The sequence below is a fragment of the Pagrus major genome, chromosome 2, assembly GCF_040436345.1.
Source record: "Pagrus major chromosome 2, Pma_NU_1.0".
NCBI classification, from domain to species: Eukaryota; Metazoa; Chordata; class Actinopteri; order Spariformes; family Sparidae; genus Pagrus; species Pagrus major.
The window spans coordinates 32,468,047-32,493,477 of record NC_133216.1 but is presented as its reverse complement, the minus strand read 5'-3'; the positions used below and the strand labels follow the sequence as shown (position 1 = coordinate 32,493,477).

Sequence of the window (25,431 nt, the reverse complement as noted above, 5' to 3'; positions counted from 1 at the left end):
TGCTCTGGTGTAGACTGGGTACTGGATACACAATATATCTACATTTTGATTGATAGTTGATTTGTGTATTTATTTCTGAGCTGAACAAGGAAATGTAAATTAATTTGACTCTTCACCTTTCAGGTTAAGATATTTTGTGTCTCCTTTGAGTTTTTTCTTATGTTCTCAGCTGTGACAGACTTTGCAATGCAAGTTAGAAGTGCTTACTCAACAAAACTACTTCAGACCTTGTTCGGTTCAGGATTATTGACTGGGAAAACACACTATCACACACATCATTCTCACAGCCTGCCTATAGTTAATGTATGACCAAACAGCAGGTCCGCTGACCGGTTGCACACTGAGCCTGCTTTGATCAGGCCCGTTGTAAACACTGAAAGCTGGCCTGAGCCTAGTGCTTGGGCCAGGGGTTATCACCACACGCGCGCTGACACACACACACACGCGCAGTGGAGAGTGATAAAGTCTTCAGTTAGGTGGGTGGAGAGACGCCTTGACTCCGGCGACCAAACATGCGGCTGGCTGTCAGTGACCCGAGGCCAGGTAAACAGACCTGCAGCTGATAACAGCAGTAAGGGGCTGGAGGAGGACCAGAATGTAGATGAGAGAGGAGCCACGAGGCAAACTAGAGAACGGTAGTCACTGAGGTTACAGGAGTGGCACAAACTTTACAGCCCTGCACCACCAGCTGTAATTACAGTGATATGGATTTCAAAGGTTGATCATGTCTAATCGTGTGTTTAGATGCACTTAAGTGACCAGGCTACTGTTGGTATCATACAGGAACCTAATTTCTGTAAATAAGGTGTGGTTTATGGTTTCCATAATTGTGGTGGTGGAATATAGACACCTGATAGTTTTTAAAAAAATAAAATAAGGCCAGGGAATGCTGTGGCATTAAAACCTGAATGTGATGACTGCAGAAACATTGTACTTTCTAATGACATTAACATGACACTGTGAGGTAACGTGAGGTGAGTCACACTGAATGTAACATAACATACACACATACACACGCACACACACACACACATACGCACGCACGCATACACACACACACATACACACATACATACACACACACACACACACACATACATACACACATACATAGATACTTGCAAACATACATACATGTATAAATATTTTTTTTTGTTAAAAAGAAAAACATGTCCAATCAGTCCATCCCTTAATACATTTTATTTAATCAGTTATAGGCTGAATACAGAGGCATTGAATATTGGCTGTTCAGTACATTAATAAAACAGAGGAATAAAGTTTCAGTCAACCAAACAACCTGCTTTTGGTTTTCTTTCTGTCATTGCCATCGTCTTTGTATTCCTTTTCTAATGCAGAGACACTTGAGTTCTCTACAAGTGTATGTTCGTCTTCTCTCTTTAGTCTTATTCATCTGTCCATCTTTGTCACATCCTTGTCAGTCATTCAGTGTTCCTCTCAGGTGAACGGAGTTGCTAAGTCTCTCGAACAGTTTTACTGATTAAACAAAGTCAAAAGCATTAAACATGTCTTTATGGCATCTCTCTGACTCCCGGGAATGTCATCAAGTACTCTGTGTATGAGGACAGGAGGGAGAGCTTTCCTCCCTCTCTGGAATGTGCAGCCTCCACAGTTGCACATGCATGTGACTCAATACAGTCACATTCCACCTTTTTAAGATAACATTTGACAGCTGTTTGATATCTGCATAGTTGTCACACTATGATTGTACAATCACAGCAACCTTTCAGGTAATCCCCTGCCTGATAAAATGGATTTGACAGTCAAGTCCAGGCACCCATTTACAGTTGGAGCTCTGACAGGTCTATTACGACCAATTACGACACAGACAAAGTAGCCCTTTCTCATCTCCAAGCCATCCCTAATCAGCCCGAGCAGAGGTCAGGCCTCCTCTTTCACTCATTTTTGTGAAGAAAAGTTGCTGTCTGGTATGCAGAGGATGCCCCATTAACTGTCATTGCTGGGGACAATTACCTAGTCTGACCTGGCAGAAGATTAGAGAGGCCTGCAGGTACAGAGCTGTCTCACTGATTGGCTGACTTGCATGCCGGCTAAACTTTCTCCTGGACCTTTTCCTTTCATTTTCTTCCAGTATCATTCACTTTGCCCCAGCCGCTATTTTTAATAGCATGTCGAATGATAGATGCTGTTTCAGCACACTATCACCTCATCAGTCACCCTTTGTCACTCCTTTGTCTGTTTTCATTTTCTCTCTCCCACTCTCCTTTGCTTGTATTGTCTCTTGCAGCCTATCTGTCTGGTTTCCTGCATGTCTGACATGCCCAGAGAGATCCTATCTTCTCAAGTGTCTGCTCCCTGAGAGTCGGTCACTGTTTGAGGAGGAGGACTAACAAAGGATGCCATCAACTATTTTGTTTTTACCACCAAACAAGCTCATTTTTACCTGTGCTAAAAGTTATTGTTTAATTCTCTTACCCTGTCAGACTTTTATCAAGTACCTCAGGCTTTGTTTAACTGTGTGATAAACACTTCATCCTAGTCACGCTAATATTGGTAGACTGGAGTTTGATGCAGTTTATTCTCACTGTGTATACTGTATTTCTCTATGCTGAGTGGTGGAGAATAAAAATAAATATATAAAAGGATTGTTCATTTTACTTTTGCACAAAATGGCAATGAAGAGAAGTTGAATGGAGTGGCTGAAACCAAACCAAATATCTGGGAATTAGCGAGCACGCTGTACAGTGTGTAAGTGGTTGTCCAAGGATGGTTACAATTATTCTGCGAGAAGTAACTGAGTCATGTATATATTAGAGACAATAAGTTGAAAGCGAACTAGTTCTTTTGGTTGTCGATTGTGATTACCTTCAAGATGCATATTTGTTCACCATTTTTATATATCTGTGCCGGCGACAGACACAGCTGGAAAAAATATTTTCGGGTTGTCCGTCTGTCCGACTGTCCCATTCTTGTCAATGCGATATCTCAGGAACACATTAAGGGCATTCAAAGGTCAACTTCACTGTGACATCAAAGTGTTCTTTTCTGGCAGTTATTCAATGCCATAACTCAGGAGCAGAAGGGGAGATTGTGACCATATTTCTAATTTGGTCAGATACTGAATAGGTGACAGCAGCTGTTGATGCCCACCTTGAAACTGTGTTGATTGTGGAAATCTTCTGTGCTGCTGGGTTACTTTGTGAAACATCCACATTTCAGAATTTGTAACTTCTTCATGTTCTAATAGAATCGGTTTTATTGGCCAACATGAACACATACAAAGAGACTGTTTTTTGTTTCTCTCAATTAACTTACACACTGATAGATGAACAGCAGTTATCCACCATGTGCTCTTTGGTTTTGCTTATATTGAGCTTGAGGTGATTGTCGTTCCATCATTTGACAAAGTCCTCTGTACTCCTCTCTAAGTGAAGACAGCATGTTTCTCAATGCAAATTGATCATTGGAATCATACATGTCAATATAGTGATACATTCCATTCTGCTAAGGACAAATTATTACCTTTCATTATATTCTGTCAATGTCTTCACTACATAGGCTACATATATTAAATTAGTCTGGATAGACGTGGATGTAAACTTCAACTTAGCTGGTGTGAGGGAGCATACAACTGCAAGATAGTAATTCTAGTAAAGCATTTTATAAGAGCGTTTTTTTAATGCACGTTCCTATGCATGTTTCTACATTTCTACATTTCAAATTTAAACATCATTTGAGTTGCCTGGGTTCCGACCTTCTTATCCGTCTACTCTACCAAGTTGACTGATTTGTCTGGCGCCAGCAGTTTCTTCGTTGAAAAAGTAATCAGCCCAATGAGCACTGAGTGGGGACTAATTAATTAGCCAATCATTGCCATGGGCAGGACTAACACTGTTGCCAAGCTGTGCACTGCAAGGAGGATTAATGTCAACAATGGCAACCGCTATAGACAAGATAGACGCTGCTATCAAGGCTGTCTATGTCCTGTCGATATTTCCAGACACTGTAGTTTGTTTTTACTTTGCTCCACTCCACTCTTAACATCCTGGCAAAACCAGTAACTTGGTGTGGCTACGCATTCGTGTTGACTTACAATTACTTTGAATTCAGCAGGATACCTTGGTCTGATTGGTTAGGGAAAATTGAATACATGAATGCAAATATGGTGAAGTAATTTCTCAAGTATCTCATCTTCCTACTGTCCCAACCCTCTGTCCCCTGCCTCATGAACTTGTCTTGTTTCTGTCCAGGTCCAGGACATGTGTTTCAGCCAGGACAGTCGCTGGGTAGCCATCAGCACCCTCCGCGGCACCACCCATGTATTTCCTGTCAACCCCTACGGTGGTCCACCTTGTGCCCGCACGCACATGTCCCCGCGGGTGGTCAACCGGATGTCTCGCTTCCAAAAGAGCGCTGGCCTGGAGGAGATTGAACAGGAGCTGAACAGGGCAGCTGCATTAGGAGGAGGAGCAGGTGGAGGAGGCATAGGAGGAGGTGGCTGCATCCTGGGTGGAGGTGGCGGCGGCATCGGGGGGCGCTGTAGCCCCATACCTGGCCTGTCCAGCAGCCCCTCTGGGTCTCCACTGCACGGTGAGAAGCTGGGAGGGAGGAGAAGGGAAGGGCTTACTGATGTTGTTGTCTGTTGAACTTGAGTTCACATGGTGATATTATGGCATGTTACAAATTGATAGAATTATTAAGCAGTTTTAACAGTTTTGACCAAATACTTCAGGTTTTTACTCTACATATGATTTATTTCATTAACTGTATTAATGATTGACGTTAGGTTATACTTTTGGCTGGTCAGATAGCCATCAACTGGTATTTGTTGGCTTTGGAGCGGAGATCTAAACAACATATACAGTAGATTGCAAGAAAATATATCAGTATGTATCAGATGGGCTGCAATTAACCATTACTTTCATACTGATAAATCTCATTGTTTTCAGGTAAATCAGTTTTGATCTATAAAACGTGAGAAAAAGGTCAGAAAACATCAATTTATCTCACACAATGTTTGCCATCTTTGCTTGATAAATGACCAGTTATCAAAATAGTTGTCGATTAATTGGAAAAAAATACCCTTTTGAATTTGATGATCTATAGCTGACTCAGTTTTGGCCACGGGGGGTAGAAAATAAATAAAAACAAGGTCAAGAATGTGCAGTTAGGATTTCCCTGACAGACAAAGTTGTTATCATTGTGTGCTAGCAAACAATAGCATTCATTTTGGGTGTCTCTGGCCAACCGCTGAATGAAGTCCAATATTAATTTTCCCTTTATCTTGCTCTTTATCTGTAAGTTGTTCATCATAGCTTTTTTGTACTTTAAAACCAAAACAATATGCATAATGAGCAGAAAGAGGCTGAAAACCACTGTAGAGTTGCATAGTTTCAATATTCAAAGTAAAGTAGTTGCCTCAGACTACAGTCAAGTCCAATCCAAATGTGTGTGTGTGTGTGTGTGTGTGTGTGTGTGTGTGTCTGTCTGTCTGTCTGTCTGTCTGTCTGTCTGTCTGTCTGTCTGTCTGTCTGTCTGTCTGTCTGTGTGTGTGTGTGTGTGTGTGTGTGTGTGTGTGTGTGTGTGTTTCCAGTGAGTGGTCACCTTAGTAGCACTTTTCCAGGGACTCTGATCGTTCTGCCACAACCTTGTCTCCCTTGTTTGTCAAACACCAGTGCATGCTGCTCACACTGTCTGTGTGTCCACAGCTGACATAGATACACATTGATAAACACACACTTTGTGTCAGCCGCACTGCTTGACCCCAGAGGTGTTACTCAGTGTAAAATATCACAGTTCTCATTAGTCATGGGGTTTCCAGGAATATCCCTGATTTTTATTAGGCGTACTTCAGCCAGGGTGAGGTCAAGAACTTGATATACACAGAACCTAATGACTGAGAAGTGACCAATGGTCAATTTTACATAACATAGAAGAACGTACTTCACAACATCTTTTATATGCTCGTTGCAGTAGATGGTTTCTAGATTATTGGAGTAGAAACCAGATCTTTAGCCTATCACAATATTGCAACAATGAAGGATAAAATAGTATTTTTAAGATATAGAAAGTGTAAAATTCAGGTCATCCAGGTGGCTGTTGAATATATAGAGAGATCCGCTCCCCTAAACCCTACAATTTTCCTCTAAGCTTCGTGGCAGTTTACTGGGATACACGAAAAAACCGCAATGGTAGTCAGACTGGTCAAACATTAGGGATTTTGTTGTAAAGATGAACTCAGGTACCCCTCCACTAAAACCAACCATCATGTTTTGGATGTGTTAACTATTACCTCTATCGAAGCAGTTTTAATATTTTTTCCACACAATTTTACTGTCCTATATAAGTTGGTGTGGTAAGGTTTGGTCAGATGCATCTGCCAGAGCAAATGAAACATGAACTCGCAGAATCGTCCGGTTCCCAGGTTAACTCATCCCTCCTTTACAAGTGCATTTCATGGCCCCAATATACTTTCCCCTTAGCTGTTCCCAAGCTTTATTTTTTTTAAATGATTTTTCAGTCGTCATATTGGCCAGAATAGGTGACAGAAGATGCTGGGACCATGAGGTCAAGGTCAACTCATATTATTACCTGCCTTCCCCAGATCTCACACTACACCCACAGCCGTACACGTGCATGCGCACACACATACACTTACACTCTCTTGAAAGACAGCACCCTTGCTTCCTCTCTCCCTCCTGTCCTCCTTGTGTAGACCCAGACCCCTCTGTGACCCCTACACCAATACACACACACACACACACACACACACATATTCCTCCACGCTGAAAAATAGGCCATCAAACATTAAAAGGATGTCTGACTTTGGAAAGCCACTGCTCTGCTGCGATGAGAGACAGAGAGGGACAGAAACATCAAAGTGGGGTAGGAGGTGAAAGTGAGTGAGCAAAGTAATGAGGTGCAATTGAGAGAAATGAAGGAGAGATAGAGCAGGGGGAATGACGGAGGGGGAGCAACAGACAGAGGGAGAGAAAGATAAGTTTGTAGTAGCAGCGCTGAAAGCCAGGGTCTCAGGGAGCATGGTCGTAAATCACACTTTAGATTCAAAGGAGAGCATTAGGGCCACCTGTCAACAATTAGTCCTCACAGTGATACCTTATTGAGTGTGTGTGTGTGTGTGTGTGTGTGTGTGTGTGTGTGTCTGTACATATGAAGAAGATAAACTATCTACAGAACTGATCATTGTTTTCATAGTAAAATACAAAAAAAGGAGCTGGTCAGGATGAACGATTACAGTGAAGCTGCAGTGAAGAGTTTGCTTGACTCATAGAAGGTTTTCATAACTCAGTTTATAATAACAACAGCTTATAATGTAGTCCACAGGAAATTGAAGTCAGGTTTCACACCAATTTTATTAAGGTGTTCAACCATACCATACAGACACTAGCTCTCTTTCTGATAAGCACCTTACTGTTTGAGCTATGAGTCACCAGCCTTGTGTACTTATAGTGTTACATTCGCATTCATATACTAGTAGTGGTAGTCTTACGCTTTTTAAAATGTGACCTTTCCTTACTTTGTAATGTAAATGTATATCAGTGGTTGGAGACTGTGATCACATCAGACATGTATCTGAAAGTACCTGCACCCTTTAACCCACGCTGCAGGTAATACTAGCACACACACACACACAGCACATGCAGTACATGCACCCCATTTTCAGCTTGATAAAAAATGTGCTACATGTATGAACTGATTTCAGAAATAAGGAACTAATATATTATTGGCCTATTTACAAAATCTCACATAAGCAGTTATAGGTTAAGGGGTAAGGGACTCTGTTGGCAGAAATGGAATATAACATCCATAACTATGTCTTCATTAGTGTTTGGTCACCTGAAACTACGTATTGTTGCGTATTCATTTCCACAGAGTCCACCACGTTGCACCACCATGATTCTACAGTAGGCCAGAACAGACAAACCAAACCAAAAACAAAAATCTAGCCTTTTAACTAATCTCAAATCTAGGAGTTTATATATCATCAATTCTCAGAAGATGAATTCTATGTTTTCACGTGGGATAGCAAGAAGCCTGTAATGCACACAGAGGTTTACAGAAGCTCCTGACTTTTATTACACACCCCTCATATATTTAAAGTTGCTAGTGCAAGGATCTCCATAGACTTGATGATAGCAGAGTGCTTTGCCACTGCACCACAGCTGCACTTATCAGTAAATCAGTGAATATTACATTACGTTCAAGCCCTGCTCTTTTAAAATAAGGCTGTCATAATTTGTTTCGAGAGTGTCAGGTGACCAGGTTGGATAAGTCATCAAGTTAAAACTATTTTTATGTTGGAGTGTTGAGGATGAATTGAGCAGTCTGAAAGCCCAAGGAAAGCAGCTGTTCTGTAGTCTGGTGGTACCGTGCTAAAACAATGTTTGCTCTTTTTCATCCTATGCGTGTTCAGTCCAGAGGGGCCGCCAGAATCAACAGGAAATTGAAGCTCCTGTAGGAGCTTTGATAATACTTAAATTCTAGTGTAGAAATCTGCCTGAAGTGCAACTTTATTATGATTGCAAGTGTAGTGACACTTTTTTGTTTTCCAAATGTACCATTACTGAGTTTCAGTCTGTGTAAACGAGTTTGACACAAAGTAGATCTTCAAAAGCTGATTCACTCTAAAAATGAAAAGTTACAAAATCCATTAGTTATTGTTTCAGTCAAAATCTGTCTCGCTCCACACTCCAACTAAGAGCTGATGACTATGATCATGAAAAGCAGTAAATCAAAAATGTAATCATTATAACTACCACATTATTAGTTGTAGCATTTGTTTTTACAAAATCTCAACCAATGGTAAAGATTTTCAAAACGCTATTTCCCAGTTTGATATTATATCAGAACATATCTCACTTTTGTTATGAAGAAAACTTAATTTGGTAATGTGTTGGTCCTGCTTAGTGGTAACATTGGTCTGATGTTTGAATTAATCTACTCAGCGCAATTCATCCACTTTGGTTTCTCATCAGCTCGATTTGGAAAATCATATTGATTTCTTAGAAAATCAGTTACATTGTGCTTGAATAAAAATAAAGTTATAAAACTAAATGTAATAAGATATTACTTTCTTGAATCACACCTTTTGCAGTGCAGTCATTTTTAATAATATGGTCATGGCAGCAGGGTCATCACCAGATGCACTATGCAATTTCATAAATTGTACAGTGGAAGTTTTGGGGCTTCTCTGGGTGTTGAGAATTAACTCAATGGCAGACTTAGACTTGTCAGACAAGCTCTTGCACCAAAACAAGATGATCCTCAGCCTCAAAAGCAAGCATATGTTTATATGGTGCAAAAGTACCAAAAAGTGCATATCTCAGTAGGTCATTATCAGTTCAGCATTGAGTCCTCTGTGGGGCAAGGTCATGTAGGTCTCTGTGTGCCTGTTATTTTGAAGATAAATTGGCTCCAAGACATCCTGCCACATTTAAATTTAGAAATCCAGCCCCCTCCACCGCTACCGCTGCCACCAGCGTTGATAAAAACTCCATAATTTGCGCAATTTTCACCGGATGCAAACACATTGAGTCACATTTGCTTTTGTGTCTGCCTTCCGCCTGTTTTTGCACACCGGGTGTGAATTTTGGGCAGTGAAGGCGGTTTTCTTCGGCTGGCAGAAAGCAGGAGGGTGAGGCAACCCGGGGCCGGGCCACCTAGCCACAACAGCTGCTCTGTGATTGTCGCCAGCGAGGACAGCGTTGATTTTTGGGAAGGAACTGTAGAAAAGTACACATCCTTCTCAAAGCTGGCAGCTTAGGCCGCCAGCACGCCTAAAAATAGAGGCTGCAATTGGCCATCTTCTTGTCACAGTTAAAAACTGGAATGGCTATTTACGTCCCTCTATATAGTACCCCACCTTCTTCCCCCCCTTTTTTTCTTTTTTCCCAAATCCTTTCCTCTGTATGATCACTGTATTGTCATTTGAGGTGATGACCCATAATGTATCCGTCCCATACTGTAAAGCGCGGTTTGTCTGCGGCCCAGCGCATACAAGGCTTGATTAGAAAGTGCAGTTTCTGTGCACAGGGCAGAGGGTTGCTGAGGCTATACCAGGAATATGGCAGCCACTGTAGAGTTTTATTACTCAGATGTTTTTCAGATCCAGCCACAGGACTGTATAATACAGCAGTGCAGTGCAAACAGGTTTCGAGTGCTCCAAAAACAACTCATAATAATCTTAAAACCATCTTTGATATTTTAATTTGATCTGCCCTCATATTTCTTTGTGGAGGGCTGTACTTTGCCCTGTAGTGCAGTAGATGGAGATCCGGCTTTTATCAACTGACCAGGAGTCAGTTTGTCTACTTTCAACATGAAATACTGTTCAATGTCTCTGCTTTTCCCTTTTCTGCGACACTCTCATGACAGTTATGACTTGGTGTGCATTTTTTACCATGCATGGCTGCCTTTCGTGTGTATACACAGCGCTGGTCATACACATCCCAACCATAAAACATCAACACGAGGCTATTAGTCAGTGCAACAGATTTGTTTCCTCACCGAGCAGAAGCCCTGGTGGTCCGATCACGGGGCCATCTGGGCCCTGGCGCTGGTTCAGAGAGAAAGGGGGAGGCAAAAAACAAGGTGTGACGGGAAACTGTTAATTCACTTGTTGATAAAGGGGCACTTCCTTTCTGCTATTAGAGTCTGACGGCTTGCTTATTTAGGTTTGGACTTTTGTTTTATCCCCCCCCCCTTCCCCCCCAGCGCTCCCTTTCGTCAGTCATCGTCGTGTGGTGAAAAACACCAATGCTCTGCAGAGGTCGATGCCAAGGAAACATTACCTCATAACTGCTGGTGTGTGACACGTATGTACATGACCTCACTGTGACCCTGTTTTTGAAAGTATAGTTACTGTTAGTTAAACAGTTACAGAGCGCAGTTGAAGTTGAAATCTCTTTTTCACATAGAAGATGGATTTAACAGAGCAAGTTAGCATGTTCATTTCAAAAACGTGTAAACAGTATGAAACAGTGAGATAGATTACTTGTCCAGATTTCAGTCATCATGATGAGCTGTGTGCCTTGGATCAGTGTCCAGCCTGAGACTGAGCTAACCAGCATTCGTAAAGCCATCACAGGCCCACATGTTCACCAAGTTTGTTAATTTTAACTTTGAGCTTTCATTTTAACTTCTTTTCTTAGCTATATTTCCCATTGTAGTTGATATGATTATAGAAATTCATATTATTACCTTCAATCTTTAGTCCATTAACAAAGTTAAGACTGAAAGAATTTAATTTAAACTAAAAGACATTTAAAGAGAACTCTATTTGCTGAAAAAGATCACATCATATGTTGGAAAGCTCCTAAAGGACATGGTAGTGAGAATGTCCGGTCAGCGATGGCTTTTAAGCTAACCAAATGTGAATGTCTGTTCTGTTTCTTGTTTATCCAGAGAAAGTAACATCTTTATAGTTCAGGGCACTTCACCACATTGATGCAAAAGTCATTTTAAAATGTAAATACTACCTTAAAGCCCTCCTTCTCACTGATTTTTACCATTACCTAAAATGGCCAGATACAACCAGGTATATCCTTGTCATATGTTGGTTTTCACACAGTGATGGTATGCTTCAGTTTTCTATAAAGGTAGCACAACATAACACAGAGAAGACGAGAAGAAATGAAAATTATTCCTGTTTGTCTCTCCTTTGAGCAAGAAATATGTTGCCCTGTGTATGCATCGGCACTGGTATAATTGTGGAGAGGTCATACAGAATAGAGAAGGGTCAGGATTTCCACAGGGACCAACGTTGTCAGTGCCTCCCTCTGTTTGACCTTGTCCTGTATATTTCATGCATTTGCGAGCATGCATCCGGGCACACTCACCCCTGACATGTAGTTCACACGTTTTATCAGTGACAACAGCATTGCTTCCTTTGTTTTATCCGTGGACATTTGTGTTGTGCGTCTGTGTCTCAGTGGAAGCTACAAATAAATAGGAACAGTCAAAGAATTTGTGGATAATCAGGAAACATTAATGGTTAATACATTTGTCACTCGAAACTGCTAAAATTAATTTTCCAAGAAGTGAATTATTTATTTGTTCTTTCAAAACATTAAATTGTTTTGAATACAAAAAATCTTGTGGAAATCGTTGATAAAGCAGGGGTAATACATGAATCATAGTTCACTGAAGTCTTTTGCTATAGTTACCCAGAGTCATTGAATTCTACATTAAAGCTTAGTGGCAGCCCTGTATTTTAGTACCAGACTTGTCCGCCGTGTGGCGCTGTGTGGTCAGGATTGTCAGTAGTGTGGAGAGGGAGGAGCAGAGCAGCCGGGCTGTGTAGACGGAGGAAAGGAGTTGTAAAGCTTGAGTTGTGCTGCGAGGGTTTTGCCTTGATACAAATCTAACAACAGTGAAAGAGAGGGGAAATTTCTCTGGCTTTTTTAATGAATGGTCACTTCCTCCAGCTAAAACAACTTGCAGCCCTCCTTTGGAGATTTTTTTTTTTTTTCCTTTTTTTTTTAAGAGGCAGTCTGAACACTTTTTTGTTGAATGTAGAGACCTCTCAGCTGTAATCTTTTTCTTCTAGGCATTTTCTTTCCTTCTGTCATTATTGTCTTTAGAAGATGATGGAGGAAGTGAAGACCTTTTTTAATGTAGATATTATGCTTAACATTTAAACTGTTAAAATGAAGATTTCTTTTCTGTAGACAGTTTGTTGTCAAAATTCATGTATTTCATTGGACACGCAACATCCCATTCAAATCCTACTGTATATATCCTAATAATTTACCCTGCAAATTACAAGGCAGCAGGGAATAGGACATGACAAATAGCTTTCATAAAGGAGCAGATGTTCTTTTAAAAGCATTTTTCCCTCAACCTGCCATATAGTCAAGAGGATTAGGCTTTGTACATTACTCAGTACATTTGATTTAACAGTTGTGTGCCATCAAAGGTAAGCTAGTGTTAGCGGCTTGTATTTGTTGCAGGCTCCGGCGGCAGGCTTCTCCCTGTGGTCGGCAGAGGAGCCAGAGCCCAGCTCGGCTTGAGTCAATAAACGGAGAGCTCAGCGCAAAACCACACTGCAATCGAACAAGCTGTTTACCCTGAAAATTAGCCTTCCCCTGTACTTTTAGGGCTTTTAAAGCAACCAAAAATACACAGTGCGAGGAATATGTATCTTGGCCGGCATTCGGGCTCCGCCAGAGACCTCTGTCCTTTTTATGCGTACCCTAATAACTCAATCTCCACAACCACTAAACCCTCTTATCACCGGGTGCTCGCCGCTGCACTCATCATTATTTGATTTGCAAAATTGGAAGGTAGAGATAAAGAAATAAAGCTGGCTTGCCATTACACACAGGCAGCACTTGTGGCTTCTAGCTTATTTCCTACAATGTGAAAAGTGCACACTCTATAAAGCCAAAGCCTTCCATTGTCACAGAATCAATAGGTTTTACATCCCGCCTTTGCTCTGCTACAGCGTGTCCATCTTCTTTATACATTTCTTTGTTTTACCCTCATTTTCTTTTTTATTTGTCTGTTCTTGAAGCATAACGCCTTTAAAATGTTTGTTTTACTCCAGTGTGGGGTTGTGTAACCTAAATTGTTCCAATATAAAGTAGACACTCGATATAGTCCAAATATCCTCCTGTTTTATACTGTACACCTACTGATCTACTGTGGATGTACAGTATATAATGTAGGAAACACTTGACTGGAATGTCTCTCTTCAGAATGAATTATTTTAAGGTAGTGGGAACTGAGTCACTAGTATGTCTATGAAATACTGTGTTACAGCAACACGAAGACACACATCATAAAAATTTGATTATCTTAATTGAAAACAACTGAAAACATTTGTCAAATTAATTAGTTCAAGGATACATGTAATAATTTCTTACCGAATGCATTCAAAAAAATAATTTCCACTTGTGCTATTTGAACATGACATGCATAACTAACCTGTTAGATTCAAGTTTTACATCACGTCTAGGATTCTGAGGGGAACCCTTGTCCTTCTTTATTCTTAAGTTACCTGTATCATGTCTAAGTGTTTCTGACACAGGGTTTATTCAGATTCAGATGCTGTCAAAACTCTGCCGGCTAAATTTGGATCAAAAGGGCCTGCGGTTGTTACCTGCTATTCAAACAGAGCTTCTGTCACAGCCCAACAGAACTGTAATGTCAGTCAATCAGCATTATATCAGGCTCGTTTTTAAATAACAAAATCAAATCAGAGCGCTCTCTCTCTCTCTCTCTCTCTCTCTCTCTCTCTCTCTCTCTCTCACTCTCTCTCTCTCTCTCTCTCTCTCTGTGTGTGTGTGTCTGTGTGTCTGTGTGTGTGTTTTAATGTAGTGTGGAGCATGAGAGGGCTTGGAATGTTATATGGTTAATGCAGATGAAAGAAGATGGACTGTTGTGATAAAATACTTTAGTAAAAAAAAGAGTGGTATGAACTCTGCATTGACTGCAGGAAAATCACCATTAGTCACTTTTCTAATATTATGATCATGAAGGAAATGTTGAACGTTGCTGTTTGGCCTGATCCTGATTTTCATCCAGTTTCTCATAAAGACAGTGTAGGAGAGCTGTGACAGCAGCAAAGACATTGCATTATCGGCGGTCTTATTGTTTCCTCTACTTCCTCTACTCCTTCAGTTATTTTTGATTAAGAATTAAAACGTTAAAAATACCAATATTGTCTTATTGTTTTGTTTAAAATATTTTGTACACACACTATGCAGTTCATTTTTAATGTTGTGTTGCTGTTGAAGAAAATTATGATGAAATTCTTCCTCTTCTCTTAACTCCATCCTGTTTTTCCTTGATGATGGTTGCTGTTTTCATTCTGATCCAACTCAAACTAAAATATATAAATTACTTAAATTAGCTGCAATTGTACTTAGATTTGTCCATCCTTGCCCAGTATTAATATCTTTAAAAAAAAAGCCCCATTGGCATTCAAAACACTGAAGTGTATTCTGAAAATCAACTCAAAATCAGTTTTCAGTTTTGTATTTTTTTCAGAAATTATCAATCCAGTATCAGTCTACTCTACTCTATATCCTACAGTTTACAATGTTATTAAACAAAGGATGCACAGTATGTATTGGGATGATAAATTATTGGCCCTAAAATGGGAAGTTTATGTTATTGGCTATTTATCATATCAGTGAAATAATAGCTGATAAATATGGATGATAACACGAAACCAAGTGGCTTTCATGGACTCAACAAGCATGGCGTCTACACACTCTGATACAGTAGGTGGCGGTATGCAGCTTTAAAGCTGGTTTGCAATCTGCCAATAAACACAAAGAAAAAGGAGAAGAAGAACAAGCGCAGCAAACAATACATGTTCTGCGAGGAGGAAAAGTCTACAGGTTTTAACACAACAAATCTAATCGGATCTATTGAAAATTAAACCACCACCATCACTGCATCTTAACACTTTCTTACCCTCAGGTGTGCACAAACTGCAGGTTAGAAGCTTCTTTTTAAAAAATAAAAATGTGAAATCATCAATTATCTTATCAGTGTTGGCTAGGAGATGCAGGTAATTATCGGTTAGATAGAATGAATTGAGCCCAAAATGTATTATTTTAGTCTCCATATTTGGCATAAAGTTGTGTTTTGGCTACAAAAATAAGTTATACAAATTATTATTTTTTTATAGTGTAACCCAGTACAAGACATTGTGAGAACTTCTTCACATGTTCCTCTCCTGAAAGTCTTGCATATTTTTCTTCCTTCATTCAAGTTAACAAATCAAATAACTGATTTACAATTTTGTGTCAACTTTTAGGCAATTACTTCATATCTTGTACATTTTAGTGTTATTTTGGAAACTGGACAGGTTAAATTTCCCACTTAGTTATGTTGATTTGAGAGAAAAAAAACAGTCCAGCCAGGATCCACCCTCCCTTCTTTCCCAAACATCCAATCATGGCCATAACCCATCCCTATTTACTGTGAGGTACCAGCTCCTTGACCCAAATCAGATGATGGCTATACACACACACACACACACACACACACACACACACACACACACACACACACTCTCGTACACACTCGTGTACACACATATGGAGTGTGGGTGTCATCTGATCCAGTGGAGCTGTCTGACCCCCTCCCAGCTCTTCTTGCTGTAGACTCAGCGCAGTCTGATGAAGCCTTGTAAATACTGACATGCTGTAAACTTGTAGATCTGATTTCAGGGTGACGTTTGTGTGTGCGAGCGTGTGTGTTTTCATGTTTGCGTGCGTTCCTTTCACATAATTGTTTTCTCATGATTATCTTTGCTTGTTTGTCAGAAGTGACCATGTGTGTTTCTACATGCAGACATGTTCTGCTTCTGTATTGTTTGTAGTTTTTTTTCCTCCCGCCTGCTGCTTTTTCCTCTTCATTACAGCACAAACTACCACGCCACTCGTATGCCATATACAGCATGTTACACACTGTAAAATCTCACTTTCTTTTCTTTTTCTATGCTCTCAAGTTTTATGACAAAATTAGAAAAATCATGTCCTGGGAATTTTTTTGTAGAGCGTCTGTTTTTTTTAGCTGCCTGACATGAGAAACGTCAATAAAAACACAAAATGTTCAAAAAATGTTCCCAAATAGGGCTGTTAATAAAAACCTCCCCGTTAGCTTGCGGTTTGGGAGCGGGGGACCGGGCAGGAAGCCATTTTCACACAGGCCGGCCTGACCTCGACTCTTAACTCCTACTGAAAATAGCAGACGAGCAAGATCGCCCTACAATGAAAAAAGAGTGGGGGGGAGGGAAAACTGAGGAGATAGATCTCTCTGCTGCAACATTACCTGAGAGGGAAAGAAAAAAGGAAGGAGGAGGAGAAAAAAAAGCCTGATGTCTTTTCCACCAGTCCTCAGATTCCTTTGCAAAACAGTAAATCTTGTGAAGTTTATTTTCTTTGCAGCATCTGTGTTTTATAAGGGCTCTTTTAATTTGTTTTTACTCTGTCCAGTGGGGGATCCCCGCGCCTTTTTCTTTTTTTTTTCTTCCCCTTTTGTGTTCAACCATTTTTAGCCCTCCCTGCTGTCTATCTCTCCCTTTTTCTTTCCTTCTGTTTTTTTTCTCTCTCCCTCTCTTTCCACCCCTGTGGAAGTGAGTGTTTTAATAATGATACTTTGGGGAATTGGGATGGTAGAACAGCTTTCTCCTCCTGCAGAGAAAGACCCCCACCCCCCACCCCCCCATTCTTCTCCTCTGCCCTGCTTTAATCCCTCCCTCCTCTAACATGTCTGGGAAACTTCAAGGAATGAATGGTAGAAAGTGGAGACAGACTGATACAGGTCTGCCGATATTGGTTAGTTATCGAAGACCAAACTGTTGGTGACTTTGTTAGATGTACGTTATTTTTAAATGGTGCAAATCCACCCTTTATGTTTCAGGGACAATTTTTATGAATACTTTTTGATACCTAGGTATGGGGAATATCAATATGATTTAACGTTTTGTTTTTTTAATGAAAAAAAAAATCTAAAATTTTAACACTGGTAGACGTAATCTCAAAACAATTTAGTCTAAAATTCCATATGGATGCTTGAATCTACTTCTCAACTGTTTGATCAACCTAATAAATCTCCCTCATCAATGTCATCATTTATTAGATAGGATATAGAATTCTACTGTCTATTTTATGATATCAGAAAGTGACTAAATATCTGGGTGGGCAATACAGCCTAATATGGCTTAAAATAATATTGCAGTATTTTTAGGCTATATTGTGAAACACAATATACTACATATCTTGATATTTTGAAATCAAAAATTCTAATTTCTGACATCAACAACTCAGCCAAACTTAAAAAAAACCCTCAACCTCTCCATAGGCTGTCTTGTGACAGTTGGCCTCTTATTCTAGGAGTTTCCAAGAGAGCAGGGCTCCATGATCTCACCATCATGTCAAACTGCTAAATGATGAAATAAATTTTTATTGTACCTTTTTAAATAATTCTGGTTATTTTGCAATCCATTTTGCAGTTACCACCCAAACCTGTTTCAGGTGGGGTTATCGCAGACTTGCTGTATTATTTCAATGCAACTTGATTATGTCACAAATTCATCCAGAGAAATTGTGAAATAATATATGTGTATTGAGCTAAGGAAGTAAGATTAGTATTTTGTCCAGACGTAAATGCAACTACCGAAGCAATTACAAGCTGTAACATGCAAATTTCTGAAATCCAATGAAAGACAGATTCAGTAGATATCAGACAGATAGAAAACCTTGAGGTCAACACAGTACAAATATCTACAGATGAAATAAAACCACTGAATATAACATTACAGCCAGCAAAAGTGTGAAAAATGTGCTTATTTCAAAAATTAGAAATGATGAACGAGTAATATAACATCTTTGAATTTTCGATATATTTGCAATGAATATCAACACTTTCACAAACTAAAGTTTCAAGGGAATAAAAATAATCCTTCTTAGGTAAATCTAATGTCAAAATAACCCCGAAAGTGTGTTTATGAACTCCGAAGCTATATTTAACAAGATCTGTGGCAGTCAGTTTTTTATGCAGGACCAAATAACTTCTAGATGTGATAGAACTACATTAATCTACACATTTTTAAATTAATGAAGGTCGCCAAGTTTCCTTAGGGTCTCTTGGAGGTTCAGGACAAAGTTCAACCCAATCCAGTGGAAAATGAGTGATTGATGAGGTTTAGAATATACAAAAAGAATCACTAAAATGCTGCAATTTTGGCCAAACTGAAAAAAATCATAACTTAAAAAGTATTTGGAGTAAAGGATGTTATAGGACTATAGGATGTTACAAGATCCCATTCATTTTATAATGAATGAAAATGTTTTAATAGGCTAACGTGACATGAGAAGAAGCTCTTAGACAACTTACCATTGATTTATCGACATCGGCTTCATGGTTTGTTTCACACATTTTTGCTGATTTTATTAAAGGTGACACATGACATCCATTTATTCTCTGTATGTGAATTTAACCTTGTGCTGCTGTTTGTTTCCATCTTTACGAAGTCTTTACATTGATGTCACAATATTCAGTTCAGACTTGTGCCATATCGGAAGCGTTGTAACTACGCTGCTCAGAAGAATTAAGGGAACACTTTAATAACACATCAGATCTTGATCAATGAATTATTCAAGTTGAAAATTTTTATGGATGTACTGTGTATAATTTGTTGAGAACAAAATGACATAACAACTGTCGGTGGAAACCAAAATCATCAACCCACTGAAGGCTGGATTCAAAATCACAACAAAAATCAAAGTAAGACATTTAAATTACAGGCTGATCCAACTTGTGTGAAATTTATCACGGCAACTCATAATGTGACTCAGTAGTGTGTATGACCCCCCCGTGTCTGTATGCACTCCCTACAACATCTGGGCATGCTCCTGATGACTCGGTGGATGGTGCCCTGGGGGATCTCATCCCTGACTTGGATCAGGGCATCAGTCAGCTCCTGGACAGTCGGTGGTGGTACTTGGCGCCGTTGAATGCACCGATACATAACGTCCCATAGGTGCTCAATTGGATTTAGGTCAGGGGAACAAGAGGGAAAGTCAATGGCATCAATGCCTTCGTCATCCAGGAACTGCCTACAGACTCTGGCCACATGAGGCCAGGCATTGTCCTTCATCAGGAGGAACCCAGGGCCCACTGCAGCAGCGTAAGGTCTGACAATCGCAGGATTTCATCCCGGTACCTAACACTGGCTTACATGGAGGTCTGTGTGACCCTCCAAGAAGACCATAACTGACCCACCGCCAAACCGGTCATGCTGGATGACGGTCACAGGCAGCATAATGTTCACCATGATGTCTCCAGATTCTTTCACGCTTGTCACATGTGCTCAGTGTGAACCTGCTCTCATCTGTGAAGAGAACGGGGCACCAATGGAGGACCTGCCAATTCTGGTGTTCTCTTGCGAATGCCAATCGAGCTACATGCTGGGCTGTTAGCACAGGTTCCACTAGAGGACACCAGGCCCTCATGCCACCCTCATGGAGTCTGTTTCTGAGAGTTTGGTCAGAAACATGCACACCATTAGCCTGCTGGAGGTCATTTCCTAGGGCTCTGGCAGTGCTCTTCCTGTTCCTCCTCGCACAGAGGAGCAGATACCAGTCCTGCTGCTGGGTTGATGCCCTTCTACAGCCCTGCCCAGCTTTCCACGTGTAACAGCCGGCCTCCTGGTATCTCCTCATGCTCCTGAGATTGTGCTGGCCAAACATTCCACTGTTGTTATTTGCTTATGTAGCATAAAGGGACAACAACCTTTTGTTCTAAAACCGTAGTGTTGTAAGATTACTATTTTTTTTATTTAATTTATTTTTTGAGTACATTTTGATGTGGATCCTCATAAAAATCCAGATCTAGCGGATTTAAATATGTTTTTCTCGAGGGAAGTCTTTCTGTCAGCCTCTATACGGCAACAATTTAGATATTGGATTAGGCTTGATTGAATTTAAGGGGTCTGCTTGGTCTTGGCATCCGTATGCACTTTACTGAATGGTGTTCTAGTTTTTGTTGGTATACGTATATTGGTGCCAAAGTATTGAGGTTTGACACCCAGCTCTAATATCAGTCAGGCAGTAACAAGAAAGCCATGTTTTCCATCACCAGCTTATAGGTATTTGACCCACAAAGATCTCAGCACCATATTGTTGTAATCAATCATTTTTTATTTGAAGAAAGTGTGGGAGTTTACTGTCTACAGAAAAAATATTCCACTGTGAGTTTGTACAGCAGCTTCAGAACCGGCACTTTTTATGCTGTGTGATTAAGTTCAAATCCATTTTGAGCGTGTGTGTTCTTGTTGGTATGTTTGTTTATGAAACCGTGAAATAAAACCTGCCTCACCCAGCCTTCCACAGCGGTTAATCCCTAACAGAGGTTTCAGTGGCTGATTAGGATCCATGATCCAAATGCTGTTGCAGAGATTTTGCTGCCTGGGTTCAGTTCTGTCAAGCACAGTGATCAGCTAGCACAGTTTATTACACACTACAACTATTGGCGTGCAGAAAAAGTTTTTTTTTTTCTTTTCTTTTTTTTTGGCCCTGGAAATAGGAAGTAAACGCAAAAATATCAGCTTCAATCCAAAAACATCTTCAAATGCACAATGTCTAGTCGCATCCATAAAAGTATTCCCCCGCTGGGACGAGGTAGCTTTTTTCTTGTCTTCCATACTCCTCCTCTTTCTCAACCCCCCGTCTCACAGCTGCAATATCATCTTCAGGTCCAAGGTCTCTCCTAATTCCCAAAGCATCAGCCTGCCTAACCTGCTGCTTCCTTACATCTCCCAACCCAGTTCCTCTTCAGACACACTAGAGTTTTTGTTTTTTTTTTCTTTTGACTGAAATATCCTCTCTGGCAGAACAATTCAAATAAGACGAAGTGTTTGTGTGGATACACGCAGTCTTTGGAGCTTGTCCTGTCGCACGTCGCCTCCTCATTGGAAGCTTCCTGCTTGTATTGGATGCAAAGTAGGTATTAAAAGAGTTGAGAGAAACATGAGATAGCGTGACACGGGGCAGCTGAGGAGAGAGAAAGTGCGTGAAGGATAAAGAGAGAGGCTTAATGCGAGAATAGAATGCAAATGCTGTTGGGACAGGGAGAGATGGATGGATAGATGGATGGATGGACGGCAGAGAGCTGGATGGATGGTTGGATTAAGGGAAAAAGAGAGACGGGGGTCAGGTGACAGTGTGACTTTTTGGCAGGGTCAGAGTTTTTTCTCGACGACGGCGACGGAGCCGGATTTGCATTGATGGATCTTCTTTCCATGGGGTTGTCATGTATCAGTGCTTGGGCACATCACGCCCCGGTCATTAATCAAATCATGGCCTCCGTCTAGAGCTATATGTCTGCCAGACGCCTCTCATCTGTCTACCTTGCTCTCTCTCTCTCTCTCTTTCTCTTTGTAGTAGCCTGGGCCAGCCTTTTCCCTTCTGGCCTCCTTTCTACCTTTTTTCTGCACAGACTCTGTTTTTCCGTTTGAAATGATTATAAATAATACTCAGATACTTCTGCTATAGTTGGGAACATGTGCCAAGTCCATAGTTACATTTCAACGGGTAGTTTAAAAGATGATTATGATGAGACCAAAACTTCAGCATTAGCAGTAGTTTCAAGCAATGCTGAAGTAATAGTTATAGTGTGGCAAAGGTTGTAATGACAGTACTGTAGAAGTAACACCTAGTGATACAGTAAATATGGCAAAAGCCCTTTAATATTTAGGCCAGATTTTGTGGTCTGTGGTTTTTTGACTCCAACATGAATGTGATCAGTAGTATCTAAATCTGAATGGAAATCTTAAATCTTTGAAAAAGAGTAAAGGTGCTTGTACACACAAATGCAAAATATGCAGAAAATATTTACAGTCCTTTCATCAGATGTATAAAGGTGCGTGTACACATGGTTCTCTTTCATACATTTTAATCTTTGTGAAATTATAAACACATGCACAAGTCCGATTTCACTTCCACTTTTAGCCATCGGTGGATGCAGACACGCCCTTAATCAGTTGTTTGCATATGTCTGCTCCACCACTTAAATGAAAGTAACAGCATCAAGGTGATATTTCACAGCTGCACAGTGTTAAAGGTGCCATCCTGGCCCACTGCTACTATTGGCACTAATTATAGTATTATATCTGCAAACAGTCATCTGCAGCAGTATCTCAACCATTGTCATCCTTTGTCGGAAATGTAATCAGTAATGATTTCGATTAATGCACTCATAAAATGAAAATGACTTAAAGGCAGGGAAATGACATGGCAAAAATTGCAAAAGGACAAACAGAATTATTAAGAACAATAACAATATAGCACGTAATGATCAATAAAGTTTACAAAGCACAAATTCAATTATATTACATTTAAGTACACACTCAGTGAAGTTGATAACAACCTTAAAGAACAATATCGCATTCAGTCTTTTCCATATCCACTTCACCAAATCACATCGAACTCTCCAGAAAATGTGTTTTATGCTGGTCTGAAGTACGCATGAGTTGCACACCTTGTGACCTGACTTTTTTTATTTTAGTTTTTGTCTGTTTTTGGTGTTTGAGATAGGGCTGCACAACATATACTTTCAGCATTGATATCACAATGTGTGCATGAGCAATAGTTATATTGCAGGATGTGCAATATCAAGTGAGCCAGCATGTCATACAACAACTTTTTTGGTTCTTTTGGGCCTATTTTGGTTGTTTGATAAAACGCACTCCGCCACAAAATCACCCCAATGTTTCTATAATGATTCATTAATTCCATAAAGAGCTATTCAATTATGTGGAGGAAATTCCTGTATTTTTTCATATTGCAAAATATATCACAGATAACCAAAATATCACGTCAGTTTTTTTCCAGTATTGTGAAGCTCTAGTTTACGTGTAGTTGAATCTATACTGTCAATAACATTTCTATTAGTTTGATCCTTGTCAGGTAAAAAAATCACTGTTTAACTTTCTGTGTGCATTCTAACGTTTTCTTTTTAGTTATTGCAAGTTAATTATACCTTCACCATATTTCAGATTGTATTTCTGTTTCTGATTTATCAGTTTAAGACTTGTTTGGCTGAAAGACACACAAAATGTAAGTGATAAGAAAAAAACACAAACGACATTCAGATTTCCTCCTATCCCCCTTCCATGATATATCTGGACTATCATGGAAACAGGAAGGGAGATTCAGGATATTTGATTATTTTTCAGAACTGTTCCGTTCTCCAAAAAACACACACAAAAAAAATGTACACACCTTTTTAGTGCGTAAACTAATTTCACTTCTTAGAAACTAAACCTTGTCTTGATCAATGTCCCTCTCTCCCCCACCATACTTTGACTCATTCTGTCTGCAACCCTCCACCACGCCTACACAAACATGCACCACCCACACACCCTTGCTGTCTGTCTCTCCACGTCTATTCATGTATCGTCTTCTGCCGGTGCGTGATCGCTCCTTCCACACCTACTTGTTTTCACTGGGGTGGGGCCTGTGATAATTTAGATCCCTTGGGCTTGAGTGACAGCAGGGTATGACAGTTTGATCAACAGTGATCATAACTCTGCGTCTCAGTCTGGCCACACCTGTTCAACAATCCACAGCAGGCTTATTTTTAAGGGTGGGGGATGACGAGGGATAATGCAGTAGGGCAAAAGTGAAAAGTCCGTTTTGGATGAGGATGCTAAATTTATTGATACCCCCACCCCCAGTCCTCACCCTCTTCTCCCCTCTTAGCTGAAGCACCATTATGGCTTTTCAGGCTGCTTCCTGTACAGATTTGTTTTCTGGTCTGCCCCCTCCCCTCAACACAAAAGGTGGCTGCCTGGGCTCTGGGGGTGTAGCACTTTTGAAATGTGAAGGGCTTTCAGGAGCTGCCCTGGTACAGACTGCTGTTAGTCTGACCAAGAGAGGAGCAGAGGGAAATGAAGGACGGGTTTGTGTAATGGTCTCCTCTCCCCATCTGAAGGTCACACAGCATTGTTGGCCAGCGGAGGTCTAAGCGACAGGCCTTGGAGGGCCACAAAGCAGAGGTTTGGCAGGACTAATGAAACTCGGAGCTACACGTTAATGATCTAAAAGACTGGACCAAAACACTCAGCAGTCCCTTTCCGCTCGCATTCAGCCTCCTCTTGATCGCTCCTTCCAAATAATGACGAGGCACTCTCCTACTCTACCTTTATTGTAACCTTTGATGTCTGCCTTGTTTTCTTTGTCTCTGCGTCCCCCTCCCTCCTTTTCATTCCTTTATGTTACGAGACTGTCACTCATCTATTAAGGCAACAAATGGAACAAGGAAAACATTCAGAGAGGTTATTGTGGTGCACCCACAGGTTTGCTCTTTATTTCTTTTGAAAGCACTTGAACTTGGAATTTTCCTTGGGCTGCCCATTGAATCAGCAGGATACACTTCTTTTTGTTGTTCCTATTGCCCTAGGATTACAAACATATTTGTTTTATAATCCCCATTTTTCTAACCCCTATAGTGAAATGTTTCTATGTAACTGTTTCAATGTGACTGTTTCTTTTCTCATTGTATGAAAGGGTCATCCTACCAACTTTACAAAAGAAACCCGTATGAGTACACCTACCTCGAGTAGTATGTCATTGTTCAGAAAGTTGCGTTTATTATTTGTGCAGTAAACACTCTTGATGAAGGCCTATGGGGACTGAAACATTAGTACTATTTACTAGAACAGTACTAGGCAGGGAACATACCTCTGCCAAGGCCCAACAATCCTCTTTATTCAATCAAGCCAACTCCAATATCAAACTCGATAGCCCTGTATAGATTTTAAACCGAACATACAGTAACTGCTTAACCATGATTTAAGACCACCAAATGTAGGATCTACTTCAAATTGTACTCACTCATATATACACCAGCCACCTTAGTACGCCTTATATTTTTCTTCAGGATCCATGCATTATTCCATGAGAAATCAGC

The 25,431-nt window shown here is 40.3% G+C and overlaps 1 protein-coding gene across 1 annotated transcript in view; it reads left to right on the top strand.

Moving 5' to 3' along the window:
* The window catches only part of LOC141020452 (BCAS3 microtubule associated cell migration factor-like), a 119,232-nt gene that overhangs the window by 72,065 nt on the left and 21,736 nt on the right, over window positions 1-25,431 (top strand). Inside the window, exon 15 of the mRNA XM_073495539.1 lies at window positions 4,230-4,569. Coding sequence (XP_073351640.1) covers window positions 4,230-4,569 — 340 coding nt within the window. The remainder of the gene's footprint in view (window positions 1-4,229; window positions 4,570-25,431) is intronic.